Source organism: Scylla paramamosain, chromosome 11 (assembly GCF_035594125.1).
Source record: "Scylla paramamosain isolate STU-SP2022 chromosome 11, ASM3559412v1, whole genome shotgun sequence".
NCBI classification, from domain to species: domain Eukaryota; kingdom Metazoa; phylum Arthropoda; class Malacostraca; order Decapoda; family Portunidae; genus Scylla; species Scylla paramamosain.
This window is the reverse complement of record NC_087161.1, coordinates 10,042,501-10,062,965: the sequence shown is the minus strand read 5'-3', so window position 1 is coordinate 10,062,965 and position 20,465 is coordinate 10,042,501. Positions and strand designations below refer to the sequence as shown.

Here is a 20,465-nt window from a genome sequence, read left to right as displayed (position 1 = left end):
ATATATATATATATATATATATATATATATATATATATATATATATATATTGTGTGTATTTACCTAGTTGTGACATACGAAAGAGGAGCTATCCAACTTTTCCTTAAAGTCATGAATATTTGTAGCACACCACTTCCCCTATCAGTCCATTCCATGCCTCTATGCTTCTATGAGGGAAGCTAAACTTCTTTATGTCCCTTCTGCAGGTGGTTACTTTTAGTTTTCTTCCATGTCCTCTTGTTTCTCTTTCATTCATTATAAAGAGATGTTCCCTATCTAGTTTTTCCATCCCACTCAGCAATCTGTACAATGCAACCAAGTCACCTCTCTCTCGTCTCTTTTCCAGGGTTGGGAGTTGCATTCTAGCTAGTTGCACCTCATAAGACAAATCTTGCAATTCTGTTATCATCTTTGTTGCTGCTCTCTGTATTCCTTTCAACTTTCTTATGTGCTTTTTTTCATGTGGTGACCAAATTACCGCTGCGTATTCTAATCTTGGACGTATCATTGTGGTGATTATTTTCCTCATCATTTCTATATCCAGATAATTAAAGGCAACTCTTATGTTTCTTAGCAGGCTGAGAGTTTCACCTGTTATCTTGTTAATATGTTTTTCTGGTGATAAATTCTCTGAGAAAATCACTCCCAGATCTTTTTCTCTTGTTGTCTTGTTTATTGTTTCATTTCCCATCTTATAGTTATAGCTAAACCTTCTGTTTCTTTTTCCAAATTCCATCTTTTTACACTTACCAGAGTTAAATTCTATTTGCCATCTGTTGCTCCACTCCCACACCTTGTCTATATCTCTTTGTAATTCTTCACAATCTTCTGTTCCCTTCACTCTTCTCATAAGTTTTGCATCATCAGCAAAAAGACTCATGTAGCTGGATACATTCTCCACCACATCATTTATATACACCACAAACATTATTGGTGCCAACACTGATCCTTGGGGGACCCCACTTAATACTGGGCTCCACACTGATGTCTGGTCCCTAATTACTGTTCGCATCTCTCTGTTTTTAAGGAAATCGTCCATCCATTTCAGCATTTTTCCATTTACACCACCTATCTTTTCCAGCTTGCACAGCAGTCTATTATGCGGCATTTTATCAAAAGCTTTTCTTAAATCTAGATAAATACAGTCTGCCCAACCATCTCTCTCCTGTATGATATCAATTACTCTTGAATAATAGCATAATAAATTAGTGACACAAGATCTCCCTTTTCTAAAGCCAAATTGACAAGTTGTGAGGATGTCCTTATCTTCCAAAAACTTGGTCCATTTGTTCTTTTGTTATCCTTTCACATATTTTTGCACCCACACTTGTCAGCAAAACCGATCTATAATTTAGTGGGTCTTGTGTGTCTCCTTTAAATATGGGTAAGATGTTTGCCCTTTTCCAATCCTGTGGAACTATTCCTTCATTAATAGAGGTACATATGATGGTATGTAATTTATCACTAAGCTGGTTACTGCATTCTTTTATTACCCATCGCGACACTCCATCTGGTCCTGTGGCCTTTCTCACTTCTAACATTTTGATTTCATCAACTTCCTCTTTTGTTACTTGAAATTCCTCTATTTTTTCATCTTCAGGTGTGCACAATGGCCTTATAAATTCCTTTTCCTTTGTAAAAACTTCCCTAAAGCTCTTATTCATCACTTCTGCCATCTCTTTTGGGTCTTCATAAACCACTCCATCTACCATTAGCTTTCCTAGACTCACTCTGCTTTTCAGTTTAACATTCACTATCTATAGAAGAGTTTCGACACATGTTTATACCTGTCTATTATATCTTTTTCAAACTGTCTTTGTTCATCCCTCAGAATCTTCATGTAATCATTCCTTGCTTGTTTGTAATTATTCCACAGGATTATTCTTTTACTTTTCCTCCATTTATTCCATGTATCCTCTTTCGTCCTTCTTGCTGCTTCACATCTTTTATCAAACCACTCTTTTTTACCAGCTATTACTGTCTGCTTTTTAGGCACAAACTTTTTTTTCACCTTTATATATTTTAAGAAATTCATCCCACTTCTCTTGGAACCCTGTAGCCTTATGGAAACTAGCCCATCTCTACTTTTGAAAAAACTTCCTCATGTTATCAAAGTCTGCCTTTAATCTCTCAGCATGGTGTTCTTCATTCCTTTGATTCTCTATTTCTTCATTTATATTGAATTCTGTGGTAGCGTGGTCACTTTTGGCTAACGGACAGCCTATGTGAACATTCTCAATTCCTTCTGGTTCCTTACTAAATAACAGTTCTAGTCTTGATGTTTCTCCATCTTCTCCAAATCTTGTATCTCCTTTTATCCATTGAGTTAATGTATTATCAATTGCAAGCTGTAATGATTTATTTCCCCAAGATGATTCTCTTCCCTCCGTGTGCCCAACACACCTTCTTACAGTTAAAGTCTCCCATCATGATCAATTTATCACCATTTAGCACTTTCTCTGTCCAGTTCACTGTGTCTTTTATCATTATTTTTTGGTGGTATGTACATCACTATGTATTGTCTCTTTTTGCCTTGTGTATTTTCTACTCCAATTTTTATTGCCTCAGCTAATCCATTGCCATATTCTATTTCAACCACCTTTAAGCTTTTCTTGATGAGAAACATCACTCCTGCTCTTTCTTATATGTTCTATTCCTTTTCCATAAATTGTATTGATTTTGCCCAATGTTCTTTACCTCTAACTCATCATATAATTTTATTTCTGTGAGGCCCATTATATCAGGACTTTTCTCATTTAAATAAACATTTAATTCCCTTAATCCCAAGATGAGTCCATTAATGTTTGTATAAGCTACCTTCAAAATGCCTTTTTTTTTTTCCTTAGCTTGTTTCCCTGTTCTCCCTCCTGTTCAGGTACCACTTCCTCACTTTCATGTCCAACACCCTCCAATAGAATATCTCCTTCTGCTCTTCCGATCTCTCCTCGTTTTTTGCCTTTACTTCCTCCCTCATTTTAATTAGCTCTTTTCTTTCCTTTTCATTTAAGTCTCTTCTCAGCCATATGTTTTTTGTTACCTCATCTTTAGCTAATCTCCAAGCCCCTGTCAGAGCCTACTCAGCTTCCTTCTATGATTTAAATTTTATTCTTAATGGTCTATGCCCTTCACTTGTAAATTTCTCAACTCTGTGGTATTCTTCCACTTCATCAACCAGACATCTTCCCTCCTCTTTTACCTCTCCCACCACTTTGTTTACTATCTCTTTCAGCTCTTTCTCTCTTACTGCTTTGTTGATTTCCTGAATTTCCTTAATCCCAAAGACAGTTATACATTTCTTTTTGTCAACTGTCTCTCTTACAAGAGACTCATTTGTCTTGATAACATTTACCACTTTTTGCGTTATTTTGGCCCCATTTAATTGTTCTTCTATTATTTTCACAAAGTTTACTGCCTCTCCTTGTATGATCTCTTGCTCACTCATTTGTTTCTCCAACTTATCTACTTTCCTCTCAAACTTTACCTTATCTCCTTCTCGGAGTTTTTTCCATGCATCTTGCCTTTCACTTAATCGCACTACCGTTTTGGTACTTCCTTCCACTTTCTTACTGCATTCCTTAATTTCTATCTCCATAGTGTTGCACCGATTTCTTTAGTGTGTGTGTGTGTGTGTGTGTGTGTGTGTGTGTGTGTGTGTGTGTGTGTGTGTGTGTGTGCTTTTATTCCTTTTTTTTTTCATGTAGGAAGGACACTGGCCAAGGGCAACAAAAATCTAATAAAAAAAAATGCCCACTGAAATGCCAGTCCCATAAAAGGGTCAAAGTATTAGTTAAAAATAATGAATAAATGTCTTGAAACCTCCCTCTTGAAGGAATTCAAGTCATAGGAAGGTGGAAATACAGAAGCAGGCAGGGAGTTCCAGAGTTTACCAGAGAAAGGGGTGAATGATTGAGAATACTGGTTAACTCTTGCATTAGAGAGGTGGACAGAATAGGGGTGAGAGAAAGAAGAAAGTCTTGTGCAGCGAGGAAATGGGAGGAGGGGAGGCATGCAGTTAGCAAGGTCAGAAGAGCAGTTAGCATTAAAATAGTGGTAGAAGACAGTTAGAAATGCAACATTGCGGCAGTGAGAGAGAGGCTGAAGACAGTCAGTTAGAGGAGAGGAGTTGATGAGACGAAAAGCTTTTGATTGCACCCTGTCTAGAAGAGCAGTATGAGTGGAACGCCTCCCAGACATGTGAAGCATACTCCATACATGAACGGATAAGGCCCTTGTACAGAGTTAGCAGCTGGGTAGGGTGAGAAAAACTGACGGAGACGTCTCAGAATGCCTAACTTCATAGAAGCTGTTTTAGCTAGAGATGAGATGTGAAGTTTCCAGTTCAGATTATATGTAAAGGACAGACTGAGGATGTTCAGTGTAGAAGAGGGGGACAGTTGAGTGTCACTGAAGAAGAGGGGTTAGTTGTCTGGAAGGCTGTGTTGAGTTGATAGATGTAGGAATCGAGTTTTTGAGGCATTGAACATGACTGAGTTTGCTCTGCCCCATTCAGAAATTTTAGAAAGATCAGAAGTCAAGCGTTCTGTGGCTTCCCTGCGTGAAATGTTTACCTCCTGAAGTGTTGGACGTCTTTGAAAAGACGTGAAAAAGTGCAGGGTGGTATCATCAGTGTAGGAGTGGATAGGACAAGAAGTTTGGTTTAGAAGATCATTAATGAATAATAAGAAGAGAGTGGGTGACAGGACAGAACCCTGAGGAACACCACTGTTAATAGATTTAGGAGAAGAACAGTGACCGTCTACCACAGCAGCAATAGAACAGTCAGAAAGGAAACTTGAAATGAAGTTATAGAGAGAAGGATAGAAGATATAGGATGGTAGTTTGGAAATCAAAGCTTTGTGCCAGACTCTATCAAAAGCTTTTGATATGTCCAAGGCAACAGCAAAAGTTTCACCAAAATCTCTAAAAGAGGATCACCAAGACTCAGTAAGGAAAGCCAGAAGATCAGCAGTAGAGTGGCCTTGACGGAACCCATACTGATGATCAGATAGAAGGTTGTGAAGTGATAAATGTTTAAGAATCTTCCTGTTGAGGATAGATTCAAAAATTTTAGATAGGCAGGAAATTAAGGCAATAGGATGGTAGTTTGAGGGATTAGAACGGTCACCCTTTTTAGGAACAGGTTGAATGTAGGCAAACATCCAGCAAGAAGGAAAGGTAGATGTTGACAGACAGAGCTGAAAGAGTTTGACTAGGCAAGGTGCAAGCATGGAGGCACAGTTTTGGGGAACAATAGGAGGGACCCCATCAGGTCCATAAGCCTTCCAAGGGTTTAGGCCAGCAAGGGCATGGAAAACATCATTGTGAAGAATTTCAATAGGTGGCATGAAGTAGTCAGAGGGAGGAGGAGAGAGAGGAACAAGCCCAGAATTGTCCAAGGTAGAGTTTTTAGCAAAGGTTTGAGCGAAGAGTTCAGCTTTAGAAATAGATGTGATAGCAGTGGTGCCATCTGGTTGAAATAAAAGAGGGAAAGAAGAAGAAGCAAAGTTATTGGAGATACTTTTGGCTAGATGCCAGAAGTCATATGGGGAGTTAGATCTTGAAAGGTTTTGACTAGTTGGAAAACAGACTTGGCATTGGTCTGGGCAGAAATATAAAGTGCATGAGATTTTGATGATGGAAGGCTTAAGTACCTTTTGTGGGCCACCTCTATCATGTATAGCACAGGAACAAGCTGTGTTAAACCAAGGTTTAGAAGGTTTAGGACGAGAAAAAGAGTGAGGAATGTACGCCTCCATGCCAGACACTATCACCTCTGTTATGCGCTCAGCACACAAAGACGGGTCTCTGACACGGAAGCGGTAATCATTCCAAGGAAAATCAGCAAAATATCTCCTCGGGTCCCTCAAACTAGCATAGGCAAAACGCTAGAGGCACGTTCACTTAGGGGGATCCTGAGGAGGGATTGGGGCGATAGGACAAGATACAGATATGAGATTGTGATCGGAGGAGCCCAATGGAGAAGAAAGGGTGACAGCATAAGCAGAAGGATTAGAGGTCAGGAAAAAATCAAGAATGTTGGGCGTATCTCCAAGACGGTCAGGAATACGAGTAGGGTGTTGCACCAATTGCTCTAGGTCGTGGAGGGTAGCAAAGTTGAAGGCTAGTTCACCAGGATGGTCAGTGAAGGGAGAGGAAAGCCAAAACTGGTGGTGAACATTAAAGTCTCCAAGAATGGAGATCTGTGCAAAAGGGAAGAGGCTCAGAATGTGCTCCACTTTGGAATTTAAGTAGTCAAAGAATTTCTTATAGTCAGAGGAGTTAGGTGAAAGGTATACAGCACAGATAAATTTAGTTTGAGAGTGACTCTGTAGTTGTAGCCAGATGGTGGAAAACTCAGAAGATTCAAGAGCGTAGGCACGAGAGCAGGTTAAGTCATTGCACACATAAACACAGCATCCAGCTTTGGATAAAAAATGAGGATAGAGAAAGTAAGAGGGAACAGAAAAGGGGCTACTGTCAGTTGCCTCAGACACCTGAGTTTCAGTGAGGAAAAGAAGATGAGGTTTAGAAGAGGAGAGATGGTTGTCTACAGACTGAAAATTAGATCTTAGACTGTGAATGTTGCAGAAGTTAATGAAGAAAAGTTGAGGGGGGGGTGTCAAGACACTTAAGGTTGTCGACAGAAAGGCAGTCCGACATGGGGACATTTATGGTCCCCTCCCCAGATGGGGACTCCGAGGCTGGTGTAGGAGTCGCCATGATTTTAAAATTTTTGAGTGAAGGGTGTGTGTGTTATTAGGTGCTTGTAGTTTTGTGTGGAGGAAGAGAGTTGTCTTTAGAGGGCAGGCTGTGACTGCTCCCTTGTGTTGTGAGACATAAAGGGAAACGTTCAGTGAGGTCACAGCTGGGTTTAATGATAAGTTCACAGCACCCACTGAACAATGCTTTAGACCTCACTGGGAGTAATTATCGTTTCGACAGGTGTCTCCTGCCTCCTCCATATGCTGTTGTTGTTATTACTGTTGTTGATTTTGCATTCACAGTGGGGAAGAGTTTCAGTAAGGTGCTTAAGTTGGCTGGCAAAGGCCATGAGCCCACAAAAAAAAAAAAAAGTTATTCACCATGTTTGATTTATCTAGAGTCTTTGGTACTAGACTTGTTTTGAAACTTTAAAAAAAAAAAAAAAAATAAGGGACACTGGCTCAGTGCAATAGGATAATAGGATATCATATGCATATATGCATATATAGCCTTTTAAGGCTTTATTTACCTGTCAGAGGAGTTGAAAATGAATGGGACTCACAGTTGTGCTATGCGTATAGCTGTGAGATGACGGACAGACGGTTGCAGTGTTGCAGCCTCGGAGATGCCACTTGGTCAAATTATGAATGGTTTAATTTTATTTTTTGCAAGCTGTATCTTATAACAGTATCTTATAACAAGATAAATGGTATTAAAAAGCATGTACCGTATTTGATGGCTTATAAGGCGCATGGACTCATAAGACACACCCAGTTTTGGCACACATTGAAATGAAAAAAAGATAAATGAGCAGATATAAGCTCTGAATATGAAATGAAGGATTTCACCTGACATTTGAAGACTCTCACATGCATTTAGATCATTATTAGATCCTGATATTTTGCATTTAAAAAAAAATAATATTTGTGAGTAGCCTACATACCAATCCTGTTGTGAGATGTAAACATGTACTCGTACCTGGCATATGGTGTCGGCAGTGACTGTGAGAGACAACAGGGATAATAAAGTTTGTTCATGAGAATGTTAAAAGATAGGTGCAATTTTAATTGTATGAAAGTGTGCCTTACCTCAAGGAGTAATGGCATCACACTGTAAAGAACACAATGAAGCTTGCCCATGTCACCAGGTTCGGTGCATAACCAACTGCGTGTTTGTTTTGGTACATGCAATGCGTGATGCATGGTCACTTAGGCAAATTCTACCTGACTGGTGTCATTCTATGTGAATTATCGGTAAGTATGACCTATTATATATTGTACCTTGAAAGAAAGAGTTGTTTTGTGGTGTAGTACCAATCATCACTTTGTTTACATGTGCGAAGATGTCTGGGGTTTGATTTTAGAGCCTCTGTTGCCATAGACTTACCACCAACCACTGCCTCAATGCTGAGCCTTGGACTCATAGGATGCAGGCTTATTTCCTGAGACTTTTTTTTGGAGAAAAGGTGCGTCTTATGAGCAATCAAATATGGCAATTTACTGATAAACATTACACGGTAACATTATTGCGATGATTAAAAGTACTCCTGTAAGATGCTATATGGCATCAATACTCAGCTGTTTTCAAGGTTGCTCGGACTCGCTCCCCCCCCTCCTCCCTCACTTTGATGATGCCACGTAGCATTTTGCAGGAGTACTTTTATTCACCGCAATAATGTTGTCGTGTAATACTTATCGGTAAATTGTGTGCTTTTTATATTATATATTATGTATTGTACTTTGAAAGAAAGAGTTGTTTTGTGGTGTATTACCAATCATCACTTTGTTTACATGTGTGAAGATGTCTGGGGTTTGATTTTAGAGCCTCTGTTGCCATAGACTTACCACCAACCATTGCCTCAATGCTGAACCTTGGCCTCATAGGATGCAGGCTCATTTCCTGAGACTTTTTTTTGAGAAAAGGTGCATCTTATGAGCCATCAAATACAGTAATTTACCGATAAGCAATTACACGATAACATTATTGCTGTGATTAAAATTACTCCTGTAAGGTGCTACATGGCATCATCACTCAGCTGTTTTCAAGGTCGCTCGGACTCACTCCCCCCTCCTTCCTCACTTTGATGATGCCACCTAGCATTTTACAGGAGTACTTTTATTCACCACAATAATGTTGTCATGTAATACTTATTGGTAAATTGCATGCTTTTTAATACCAGTTGTCTTGTTATAAGATATTGTAATATTCCATAGCCTGCAAAAAAATAAGATTAAACCATTTGTAATTTGACCAAGTGGCACCTCTGAGGCTGTGACACTAACTGTATGCCCGTCATCTCATAGCTACATGGATAGTACATCTGTGAGTCCTATACATTTTCAACTCCTCTCACAGGTAAACAAAGGCTTAAAATGCCTATGTGTATAGAACATTTTCTACTTAGAAACTCACATTACATCCTGTATTTAACTGTACCTTTAGCTTTTAAGATTTGACTACATGTCTTAGCAATATGTAGCTCTGATGTTGGGATAAATAAGAGAGAGAGAGAGAGAGAGAGAGAGAGAGAGAGAGAGAGAGAGAGAGAGAGAGAGAGAGAGAGAGAGAGAGAGAGAGAGAGAGAGAGAGAGAGAGAGAGAGAGACTGTGTCTTCCACCAAATAGAAAGTGTTACTGATGGGGATATAAACAATTTACATTTTGCAGGTTTTGCAGAATGCAAAACTCAAGAACTCTGCTAATTTGTAGGTTGAGAAAGTAATGTCTTGAATTTCCAGAAGTAAATTTGAAGAAGTAAATGGTTTCCAGCTTTAGATTTTTTTCTTTCTTTCTCAGGGTGAGAAAAAGTTATATGTTGGCATGGGGATGATTGCAATATAGTCCAGTTCCCTATGATGAGCAGTTGAAGTTGAATAATGGCTTTGAAGGCAAATTTTTTAAAAGGAAGGATTTGTTGCTTATTTAAGGATACAGTAATTCCTCGACAATCGCAGGTTCACCTATTGTGCCCTCAGTGCACCGCAAATTTTTCTGGGTAATATATATATATATATATATATATATATATATATATATATATATATATATATATATATATATATATATATATATATATATATATATATATATATATATATATATATATATATATATATATATATATATATATATATATAAATTTATATTGCAAACTCCTCAGTGTATTGTAGGTTTTTGTGGCTGATGGGTATTTATATTTTTTTAGATTTTAATTATTTCTGTGGTAAAATGAGGATTTCCTGGCCTAAAAATTAATAAATTAATAAATAAGAATAAAAATACAGTACAGTACTGTATTATATAACACATTAATTAAAATTAAAGAAAATTTGTAGTGAGCTGTAAATCAGTAAACAAAGAATCACACATACTGTCATCATCATCATCAGTCAAGTTGTAGTATTTTAACAGATGAGTGTACTGAATTAAATTTTTTTTATACATAAGGATTTATCTAAAAATAGGTTTGAGTTTAAAAAGTGTTTAAGAGTGTAGAAAAGGTTTAGAGTGAGGAGGTGGTGTGCTCTGTGCTGTGATGTCACAACAAAAATGGCTGCTCAACCATACTTATATTGGTGTTATACTCACTCATTTATTGCAGATGACTTCAATATTGTCTGCATACATGCAGTGACATTCACTAGTAAGTAAAGTACCAAGTCTTGAATATATAAAAGAATGAAAATAATGGAAATGAGATGGGTAATGAATTATATTAGTAATGGATCTTCACCAAGAACCTCATGGTAGAGGACAGCAAGAGCTCCATAGTACAAATCACCAAATGAATAAGTATCAGCCAAATGTTTACTGCTACAGAGTTAGGTAGAATGTGGCCATTTCCATGGCAGTGTTGATGATTTGTTTACAATATCCTGGGAGGTGAAAAAAACTGTTCAGTTTGGGGACCTGGGCAATCGGGATGACCTGGGTCGCCTGGGCCGCATGAGTTGTGTTACTGAATGCAGCCCTGTTTCTACTTCGGGGATTTTCACCTATTTGGGGGTGTTTGGAACGTAACGCCCACAATATTTGAGGCATTACTGTATACCCATCAAGATTAATTTACGGTGAGTCTTAGAAGCTACAGTTTAGTATCTTATTTGTTTGTATTTGTACATTTCAGGGGACAGTGGAAATTGATGACCAGGTTGAAGTACTGGAGCTGCTTGCTGGACAGTGTGAATACTTGGACTTAACTCGCCTAGCTGTCACAGGTTGGTCTTATGGAGGATACTTGTCCCTCATGGCTCTGGCTCATCGTCCAGATCTCTTCAGGTAAGCAGCTTGTTTATAGAGACTAATATGTTTAATTTTAATTCTTTTATTGGTTATAAAGTAGTATAGAGATGTAATGACCTTAATTCCCACTATGAGATGCTTTCATACTGGAACTACATCTTATGGTATAATCAGCCTTGGGGAGGGGACATCAATAAATAACCTTGGTTGGCAGCCTGCTAGGAGAATGTCACCCCAAAATCAAACCTACTTTCTGTCAAAGAAGGGCATCTGGGGAGAAAACCTTTTGCTCCAAACACTTGCTGTCCAATCCCATAAAGGAAAATAATGATATTAAACAAAATTATAATGTCATTGCTTACAATGTATACTTTCTTAAAGTGATTTCTATCTCTCTATATACCAGATAGTTTATATCTGATGGGTATTTGCATTTATTTAGAAATGTACCTTGTACTTACTGCCATATTCTCCTAACATCCTTCCATCACAGCTTTGTACACCCATTATTTCATGGTAACAACCACTCATTTGTGCACTATCAAACAATTAAATATTTCAACAATTAAATATTTAAAAATTTTGTTATTGAATAAATTTGATGATTAGTTAATTGATTGCCTTCTTCCTTTTATATGTTTGAATCTATGTGTATTTATCATGTGTGTTTACATGTTTGCATGTATGTGCACAGGTTGGCAATTGCTGGGGCTCCTGTGGTATCTTGGGGCTTGTATGATACTGGTTACACGGAACGCTATATGGATCTACCGAGTGTCAACCGAGATGGGTATCGTGCCGGCTCTGTTCTCTCCTATGTCAACAACTTGCCTGATGAGTGAGTTTTCAAGGCTGAAATAGTGCATGGTGTTCATGGAACTTTCCTTAGATAGATGCTAGCTTTTTCTATTTCCTCTCTTTACTCAATGTTGTGAATCCACAATTTAGCTGATTACTTACTTATAGGTATCCCTCTTGTCTCACAATAGAGACAGGTTTGCATTCCTTAGGCTGGTGTAGAAGGTTTGAGTTTATTTCCTTTCACACTTTAGCTCTTATTCAGCTTGTAGAGAAGAGGAGCAGGACATAAGCTAAGGAGTGTGCAATCCAGCAACCCTGATGTCATAGTCAGTGTATGGCTTAATCCTCCCTAACTACTGGGGGGTCTATATAACTCAGTGAAATCATAAAGACGATAAGATGTTAATGGTGACAAAGACCTTGCTGCACTGGAGAACACTTAGGCAATTATTCCATCGTTTTCACTTGAATTTTCCCTTTATATTGATTATCACTAATTTATGTGATTGCACCTATAAAACACCATAGTTCAGCAGTTTTTTAATTTTTAAATCATAAAGACGATAAGATGTTAATGGTGACAAAGACCTTGCTGCACTGGAGAACACTTAGGCAATTATTCCATCGTTTTCACTTGAATTTTCCCTTTATATTGATTATCACTAATTTATGTGATTGCACCTGTAAAACACCATAGTTCAGCAATTTTTTAACCAAGCTCTGTGACTCACTCAAGTATGTAACAGTTGATTTATTTTTTGCTGTGAACATGGCTTTTTTCCTTTTTATTAGAAAAAAGAATAAATAAATAAATAAAGGTATAGGAGTGTTATAAATGCTATGTTTTACCACTGCAAAATTTTGTATAAAACAAATAAATAGAATGTTGAAAATCCGTCATACTGGATGTCCTCCCTAAAGCAGGACAAATGGTCTTCATAATGTTTTTATAAATATGCTGCTTTGAGTTCAAGTTAAGGTTAATTTGCACTGTAATTTAATAAAAGAAAGTGACATTAAATTTATATCACATTAATTATCTTTAGAAATTACCTATCATAGTAAGACACTAGAAATGTGAAACAACTAGCCAGATAAAAGGGAAAGATGCCATGTTGAGCAAGAAGTATTGCAGTCATCTTTGCAAGTATTGATACTATGGCTCCTTACTTTAATGGAGAGTTCATACTAACCACAGGAAATTTGAAACAAATAATGTTCAGTTATTACATCAACTAAACATCATTAGCCCCTTTGTTACTGGGTCTCCTTCCCCACGTCCCATTTACCCCTTTCCTCTGCACTGATGTTGTGCTGGTGGTGGTGATGGTGCCAACTCATCACCAGAGTGCAACTCCGTGCAACCTCTCTAATGCAAGAGTTTACCAGTACTCTTAATCATTCATCCCTTTTTCTGGTAAGCTCTGGAACTTCCTGCTTGCTTCTGTATTTCCTCGTTTCAATGACTTGATCTCTTTCAACAGGAAGGTTTCAAGATACTTATCCTTCAATTTTTGATGATCCTCTTGACATCTTTATTGGGACTGCCACCACTTTGGAATTTTTTCTTTTTTTTCTTTCCTGTCTATCTGTCTATCTGTCTATCTGTCTATCTGTCTGTCTATCTATCTATCTATCTATCTATCTATCTATCTATCTATCTATCTATCTATCTATCTATCTATCTCTATCTATCTATCTATCTATCTATCTATTTATCTATCTATCTATATATATATATATATATATATATATATATATATATATATATATATATATATATATATATATATATATATATATATATATATATATATATATATATATATATATATATATAGAAGCAGGCAGGGAGTTCCAGAGTTTACCAGAGAAAGGGATGAATGATTGAGAATACTGGTTAACTCTTGCGTTAGAGAGATGGACAGAATAGGGGTGAGAGAAAGAAGAAAGTCTTGTGCAGCAAGGCTGTGGGAGGAGGGGAGGCATGCAGTTAGCAAGATCAGAAGAGCAGTTATCATGAAAATAGCAGTAGAAGACAGCTAGAGATGCAACATTGCGGCGGTGAGAGAGAGGCTGAAGACAGTCAGTTAGAGGAGAGGTGTTGATGAGACGAAAAGCTTTTGATTCCACCCTCTCTAGAAGAGCAGTATGAGTGGAACCCCCCAGACATGTGAAGCATACTCCATACACGGACGGATAAGGCCCTCGTACAGAGTTAGCAGCTGGGGGGGGGTTGAAAGAAAACTGGCGGAGAAGTCTCAGAAAGCCTAACTTCATAGAAGCTGTTTTAGCTAGAGATGAGATGTGAAGTTTCCAGTTCAGATTATAAGTAAAGGACAGACCGAGGATGTTCAGTGTAGAAGAGGGGGACAGTTGAGTGTCATTGAGGAAGAGGGGATAGTTGTCCGGAAGGTTGTGTTGAGTTGATAGATGGAGGAATTGAGTTTTTGAGGCATTGAACAATACCAAGTTTGCTCTGCCCCAATCAGAAATTTTAGAAAGATCAGAAGTCAAGCTTCCCTGCATGAAATGTTTACCTCCTGAAGGGTTGGATGTCTATGAAAAGACGTGGAAAAGTGCAGGGTGGTATCATCAGCATAGGAGTGGATAGGACAAGAAGTTTGGTTTACAAGATCATTAATGAATAATAAGAAGAGAGTGGGTGACAGGACAGAACCCTGAGGAACACCACTGTTAATAGATTTAGGAGAAGAACAGTGACCGTCTATCACAGCAGCAATAGAACGGTCAGAAAGGAAACTTGAGATGAAGTTACAGAGAGAAGGATAGAAGCCATAGGACGGTAGTTTGGAAATCAAAGCTTTTTGCCAGACTCTATCAAAAGCTTTTGATATGTCCAAGGCAACAGCAAAAGTTTCACCAAAATCTCTAAAAGAGGATCACCAAGACTCAGTAAGGAAAGCCAGAAGCTCACCAGTAGAGTGTCCTTGATGGAACCCATACTGGTAATTAGATAGAAGGTTGTGAAGTGATAGATGTTTAAGAATCTTCCTGTTGAGGATAGATTCAAAAACTTTAGATAGGCAGGAAATTAAAGCAATAGGACGGTAGTTTGAGGGATTAGAATCGTCACCCTTTTTAGGAACAGGTTGAATGTAGGCAAACTTCCAGCAAGAAGGAAAGGTAAATGTTGACAGACAGAGCTGAAAGAGTTTGACTAGGCAAGGTGCAAGCACAGAGGCGCAGTTTCGGAGAACAATAGGAGGGACCCCATCAGGTCCATAAGCCTTCTGAGGGTTTAGGCCAGCAAGGGCATGGAAAACATCATTGTGTAGAATTTTAGTAGATAGCATGAAGTAGTCAGAGGGTGGAGGAGAGGGAGGAACAAGCCCAGAATTGTCCAAGGTAGAGTTTTTAGCAAAGGTTTGAGCGAAGAGTTCAGCTTTCGTAATAGATGTGATAGCAGTGGTGCCATCTGGTTGAAATAAAGGAGGGAAAGAAGAAGCAAAGTTATTGGAGATATTTTTGGCTAGATGCCAGAAGTCATGAGGGGAGTTAGATCTTGAAAGATTTTGACACTTTCTGTTAATGAAGGAGTCTTTGGCTAGTTGGACAACAGACTTGGCTTGGTTCCGGGCAGAAATATAGAGTGCATGAGATTCTGGTGATGGAAGGCTTAAGTACCTTTTGTGGGCCACCCCTCTATCATGGAACTCCCTGCCTGCTTCTGTATTACCACCTTCCTATGACTTGAATTTTTTCAAGAGGGATATATATATATATATATATATATATATATATATATATATATATATATATATATATATATATATATATATATATATATATATATATATATATATATATATATATATATATATATATATATATATATATATATATATATATATATATATATATATATATATATATATATATATATATATATATATATATATATATATATATATATATATATATATATATATATATATATATATATATATATATATATATATTAAGGGTGTATATGGGCAGGAGTCTTTCTCTAATACATATCTCATTGAATGTGATAGCTAGTTGAGCATTTATTATTTTTCTTAAGATATTTTCCTTATATCTTATGATTGTCTTATATTCTTTTCTAATTGGCTGTATGACTTCGCCGAAGCTAGTCATTTTCGCTAGATCGCGATTTCGGGTCCTTGACCCTTCTTCAGTAGCGAAGGTCTATCCGTGTTGAGGGTGTCGGAGAGAATGGCTCAAGCTGATTGCGGGGGTGTATTTATACCGGTAGGCTTGTCACCCCGCTGCGCGTCCTGGTCTCTGATTGGCTGACGGCTGTCACGGGCTGTGCTGGGTTGCTATCCAAGCTGGGTCTACGCGCGCTTGGTAATGCTTGTAGGTCTTTGGATTGTTGATTTAATGTGGGGTTTGTCTCTTTTATATATAGTGCTTCTAAGATGGGGAGACGCCTGGTGTCTGTAGTTAGGATCTCCGTTTTATCTACTAGCATTCCTCTTGTGATGTTTATGTTATGCTTCTCCTTCAGATGTTTCTTGGGTGCTCCTGTTGCGAGGTGGAAAGTTAGTCGTTGGGAGAGTCTTGTTGTCGTCATGCCAACATAGGTGGAGGGAAGGACTTCACAGTTTCCTTGGTTACACGTAAACCTATATATGACATGTGACTTCTGAAGGCTCTCTTTCTCTTTTGAGGGGTTATTTTTTAGAAGAAGATGGCTGGTTTTCTTGTAAAGAGGAACATCAAGCCTTCCGACCCTGACAAACAAGTTAAACTGATAATTTATTACAACACCAAGAAAACCAGCCATCTTCTTCTAAAAAATAACCCCTCAAAAGAGAAAGAGAGCCTTCAGAAGTCACATGTCATATATAGGTTTACGTGTAACCAAGGAAACTGTGAAGTCCTTCCCTCCACCTATGTTGGCATGACGACAACAAGACTCTCCCAACGACTAACTTTCCACCTCGCAACAGGAGCACCCAAGAAACATCTGAAGGAGAAGCATAACATAAACATCACAAGAGGAATGCTAGTAGATAAAACGGAGATCCTAACTACATGCCCAGACACCAGGCGTCTCCCCATCTTAGAAGCACTATATATAAAAGAGACAAACCCCACATTAAATCAACAATCCGAAGACCTACAAGCATTACCAAGCGTGCGTAGACCCAGCTTGGATAGCAACCCAGCACAGCCCGCGACAGCCGTCAGCCAATCAGAGACCAGGACGCGCAGCGGGGTGACAAGCCTACCGGTATAGATACACCCCCGCAATCAGCTTGAGCCATTCTCTCCGACACCCTCAACACGGATAGACATTTGCTACTGAAGAAGGGTCAAGGACCCGAAATCGCGATCTAGCGAAAATGACTAGCTTCGGCGAAGTCATACAGCCAATTAGAAAAGAATATAAGACAATCATAAGATATAAGGAAAATATCTTAAGAAAAATAATAAATGCTCAACTAGCTATCACATTCAATGAGATATATATATATATATATATATATATATATATATATATATATATATATATATATATATATATATATATATATATATATATATATATATATATATATGTGAAAATTTTTAACTCATAATTGCTTCAATTTTCGTACCATAACTTGGTTTTCAAAGTTACTTGATTTTAAATATTACAAAACATAGCAAAAGCAGCCATTTATTACTAATTTATAGTTTCTATAAAAATTTCTTTTGTTTTTATATATTTGTAGGAGAGAGACAGAAGGTAAGACAGTAATTCAATCTTTGAAATAAGTCAAATGTGATCCCATTGAATTTGTTGAAAAACCTTGATGTGAACAAACAAGGTTCAGTGCTCAGGAGTTATTGTGAGCCTCCTGTGGTTCTCTTTCTATGACCCATAATGCCATAAGTACTGCATAACTGCATTTTCCCAGTAGCTTTTCCCAGTAGCAAGATGTCTTAGTGTTATGATCACCTTTATTTTGGTGGTAAGTGGGTTGCTCCTCTCTGTGTCACTCTGTGAGGCTTTCCTCACTAAATTGATGACAAAGACCTGTATGGTCTAAATAATATCTTTTGATGAGTTCTGTGTCATTAAGCTCATTCAATGCATCCCTTATTGATAAAAAACAAAAAAACAAAAAAAATAAAAAATTCTAAGCTGATGTTGTGGATAGATCACCTTAGCAGTGGGAGTGTCAGTCATTACCCGCTAAGATGTGATGGACAGGTGTCTGAGAATGGATTAATCTATTTTAATTGATTCCTATGGGGAAAATGGTTTCAGTTTTTGAACATTTGGGATTTCAAACAGCATTCAGGAAATAATTAAGTTTGAAAACTTAGGTTCCACTTTATATATATATATATATATATATATATATATATATATATATATATATATATATATATATATATATATATATATATATATATATATATATATATATATATATATATATATATATATATATATATATATATATATATATATATATATATATATATATAGACACACACACACACACACACACACACACACACACACACACACACACACACACACACACACACACACACACACACACACACACACACATAGTAGAACCTTGCTTCTCGAACTTGATTCATTCTTGAATGTTGTTAAAAATCTGAAATGTTTGACGAAAACATTTTTCTCATATGAATCAAATGCAAAATGGATTAGTCTGTTCCCAGACACCAGCATACCCTGTCTTAGCGGCTTATGACAGCCGCTCCCACAGCCAAGATGGCTGCTTCATAACATCTCCAGCTCACAAATTATTTGTCCAGAAAGGATGTATTGAATGAACTTAGTGACACAAAACTCATCAGAAGATACTGTTTAGACCATGCAGTTATTCTCTTTGTCACCAATCTAGTGAGGGAAGCCTTAGAGAGAGGAGCAGCCCATTTACTGCCAAAATGAAGGTGATCATAACACTTAGACATCTTGCTGCTGGAAAGAGCTACTGGAAAAATGCAGTTGTGCAGTAATGATGGCATTGGGGGTCATTGAGAGAGCCATAGGTGGCTTGGGATTACTCCTGAGTGCTGAAAACTGTTTATATTGAGGCTTTTCAATAGGATCATGTTTAACTTATTTCAAAGATTAGATTATTGTCTTACACCCTGTGTCTCTCCTCCAAATGTATAAAAATTAAGTCGATATTTATAGAAACTATAAATTAGTAATAAATGGCAGCTTTTGCTCTGTCTTTTAATATTTAAAATCAAATAACTTTGTTCCAGAACCGAATTATGGTACCATAACCAAAGCAGTAATGAGTTAAAAATTTTGTTTGAAAACCAGTTTGTTCGAAAAGGGAGGTGTTTGATAACTGAGGTTTCAATATATATATATATATATATATATATATATATATATATATATATATATATATAGAGAGAGAGAGAGAGAGAGAGAGAGAGAGAGAGAGAGAGAGAGAGAGAGAGAGAGAGAGAGAGAGAGAGAGAGAGAGAGAGAGAGAGAGAGAGAGAGAGAGAGAGAGAGAGAGAGAGAGAGAGAAGATGCCTGAGGTGCAATAATTATGTCTGCCTCCCAACCATGTTTACTTTAAAGCTTTGAGCACATAGTTACTCCTCTTACACATTTGAATTTCCTTACTTCCTTTTGTCCTTATATAGTTGAAAAGTTCGTCTTGCCTACCGAGCAATCAAAAAACACTCAGCCTTTGTAGCTTTTGCACAGTAATTTTTGGAAGATACCAGTCTCAGTGGAGCAAAGTTAGCATGAATGAGAATTCTTGGGCTGGCAGCCTGCCACCTCCTCATCCTCTCCCCATTCCGTCTTCTCCCCTCATGCACAAGCCACTGTCCGACGTTAGGTATGGAATCCCTTTCACATGGCCAGCCAGGTATTTAAAGGTGGACGACATGGATGTCATAAGCAAGGAGGGAGTACTGGCACAGAATAGGGCCATATTTACATGTGTTAGAGGGCACTCGTTAGTTAGTATTTAAATGAGTCAGCAGTAGTCCCGCCCCTGTCGATTTAAGTAGGTAACACACCAGTCATAAGGGATTGACTGAGTGCGAGGTGCCAATTTAGACTTCTGGTGACACTGGTCCCCATGCTCATTCCTGTCATTGTCTTGAGCTTGTTGTGTTGTCTCGATGTGCTGTTAATTGCTTCTGGGATTCAAATTTCTGTTAAGAGCTTTGAACCCAGAGGATTATAGTTTCTTTGCTGTGCAGTAGTATCTTCTCCCTCCTTGGGCCTTGCTGTTCTTGGGAAGTAAGAGGGCCTGTCTTCTGGGAGGCTGCAAAATGGCACTGTTCAGTAAGACAAGGTAATATTCTATGAGTGTGAGTGGATTTGTTTTGAGAGGGCAGTGCTTATAGGATATTACAATCCTTACAGCCATTTGTCCTGTGTCATAGATGTGCTTCCTAGACCATGGTTCTATGATTCTTTCCTAGTGAGTTGGAGTGGTTTGGCAGTTACAATAGTCCCTTTCCTGTTGGTGGGGTGAAACAGGGGGTGCCAATCTCATATTTGTTAATTGTTACAGGAGACCAGTAGGACCCTGTAAATGTATGCAGGAGGCAGGTTAGGAAGGCTGACCCAAGGTAGTGGCAGCCATGAAGCGGGCTGAACCCAGTGTTATGACCGTCTGTTTAAGGGTTGCAGGAGATCCATAGTTGGGGCCTCACGCTGTATTATGCAGGTGGTAATCTAGGGAAGCTAGCTAAGTT

At 37.9% G+C, this 20,465-nt stretch overlaps 1 protein-coding gene across 5 annotated transcripts in view; it reads left to right on the top strand.

Moving 5' to 3' along the window:
- LOC135104933 (dipeptidyl peptidase 8-like) overlaps positions 1-20,465 on the top strand; it is a 282,612-nt gene that overhangs the window by 182,522 nt on the left and 79,625 nt on the right. For all 5 annotated transcript variants that reach the window (XM_064012719.1, XM_064012718.1, XM_064012717.1 and 2 more), the window contains exons 14-15: positions 10,828-10,979; positions 11,638-11,781. In XM_064012719.1, the coding sequence (XP_063868789.1) occupies positions 10,828-10,979; positions 11,638-11,781 (296 nt within the window). The remainder of the gene's footprint in view (positions 1-10,827; positions 10,980-11,637; positions 11,782-20,465) is intronic.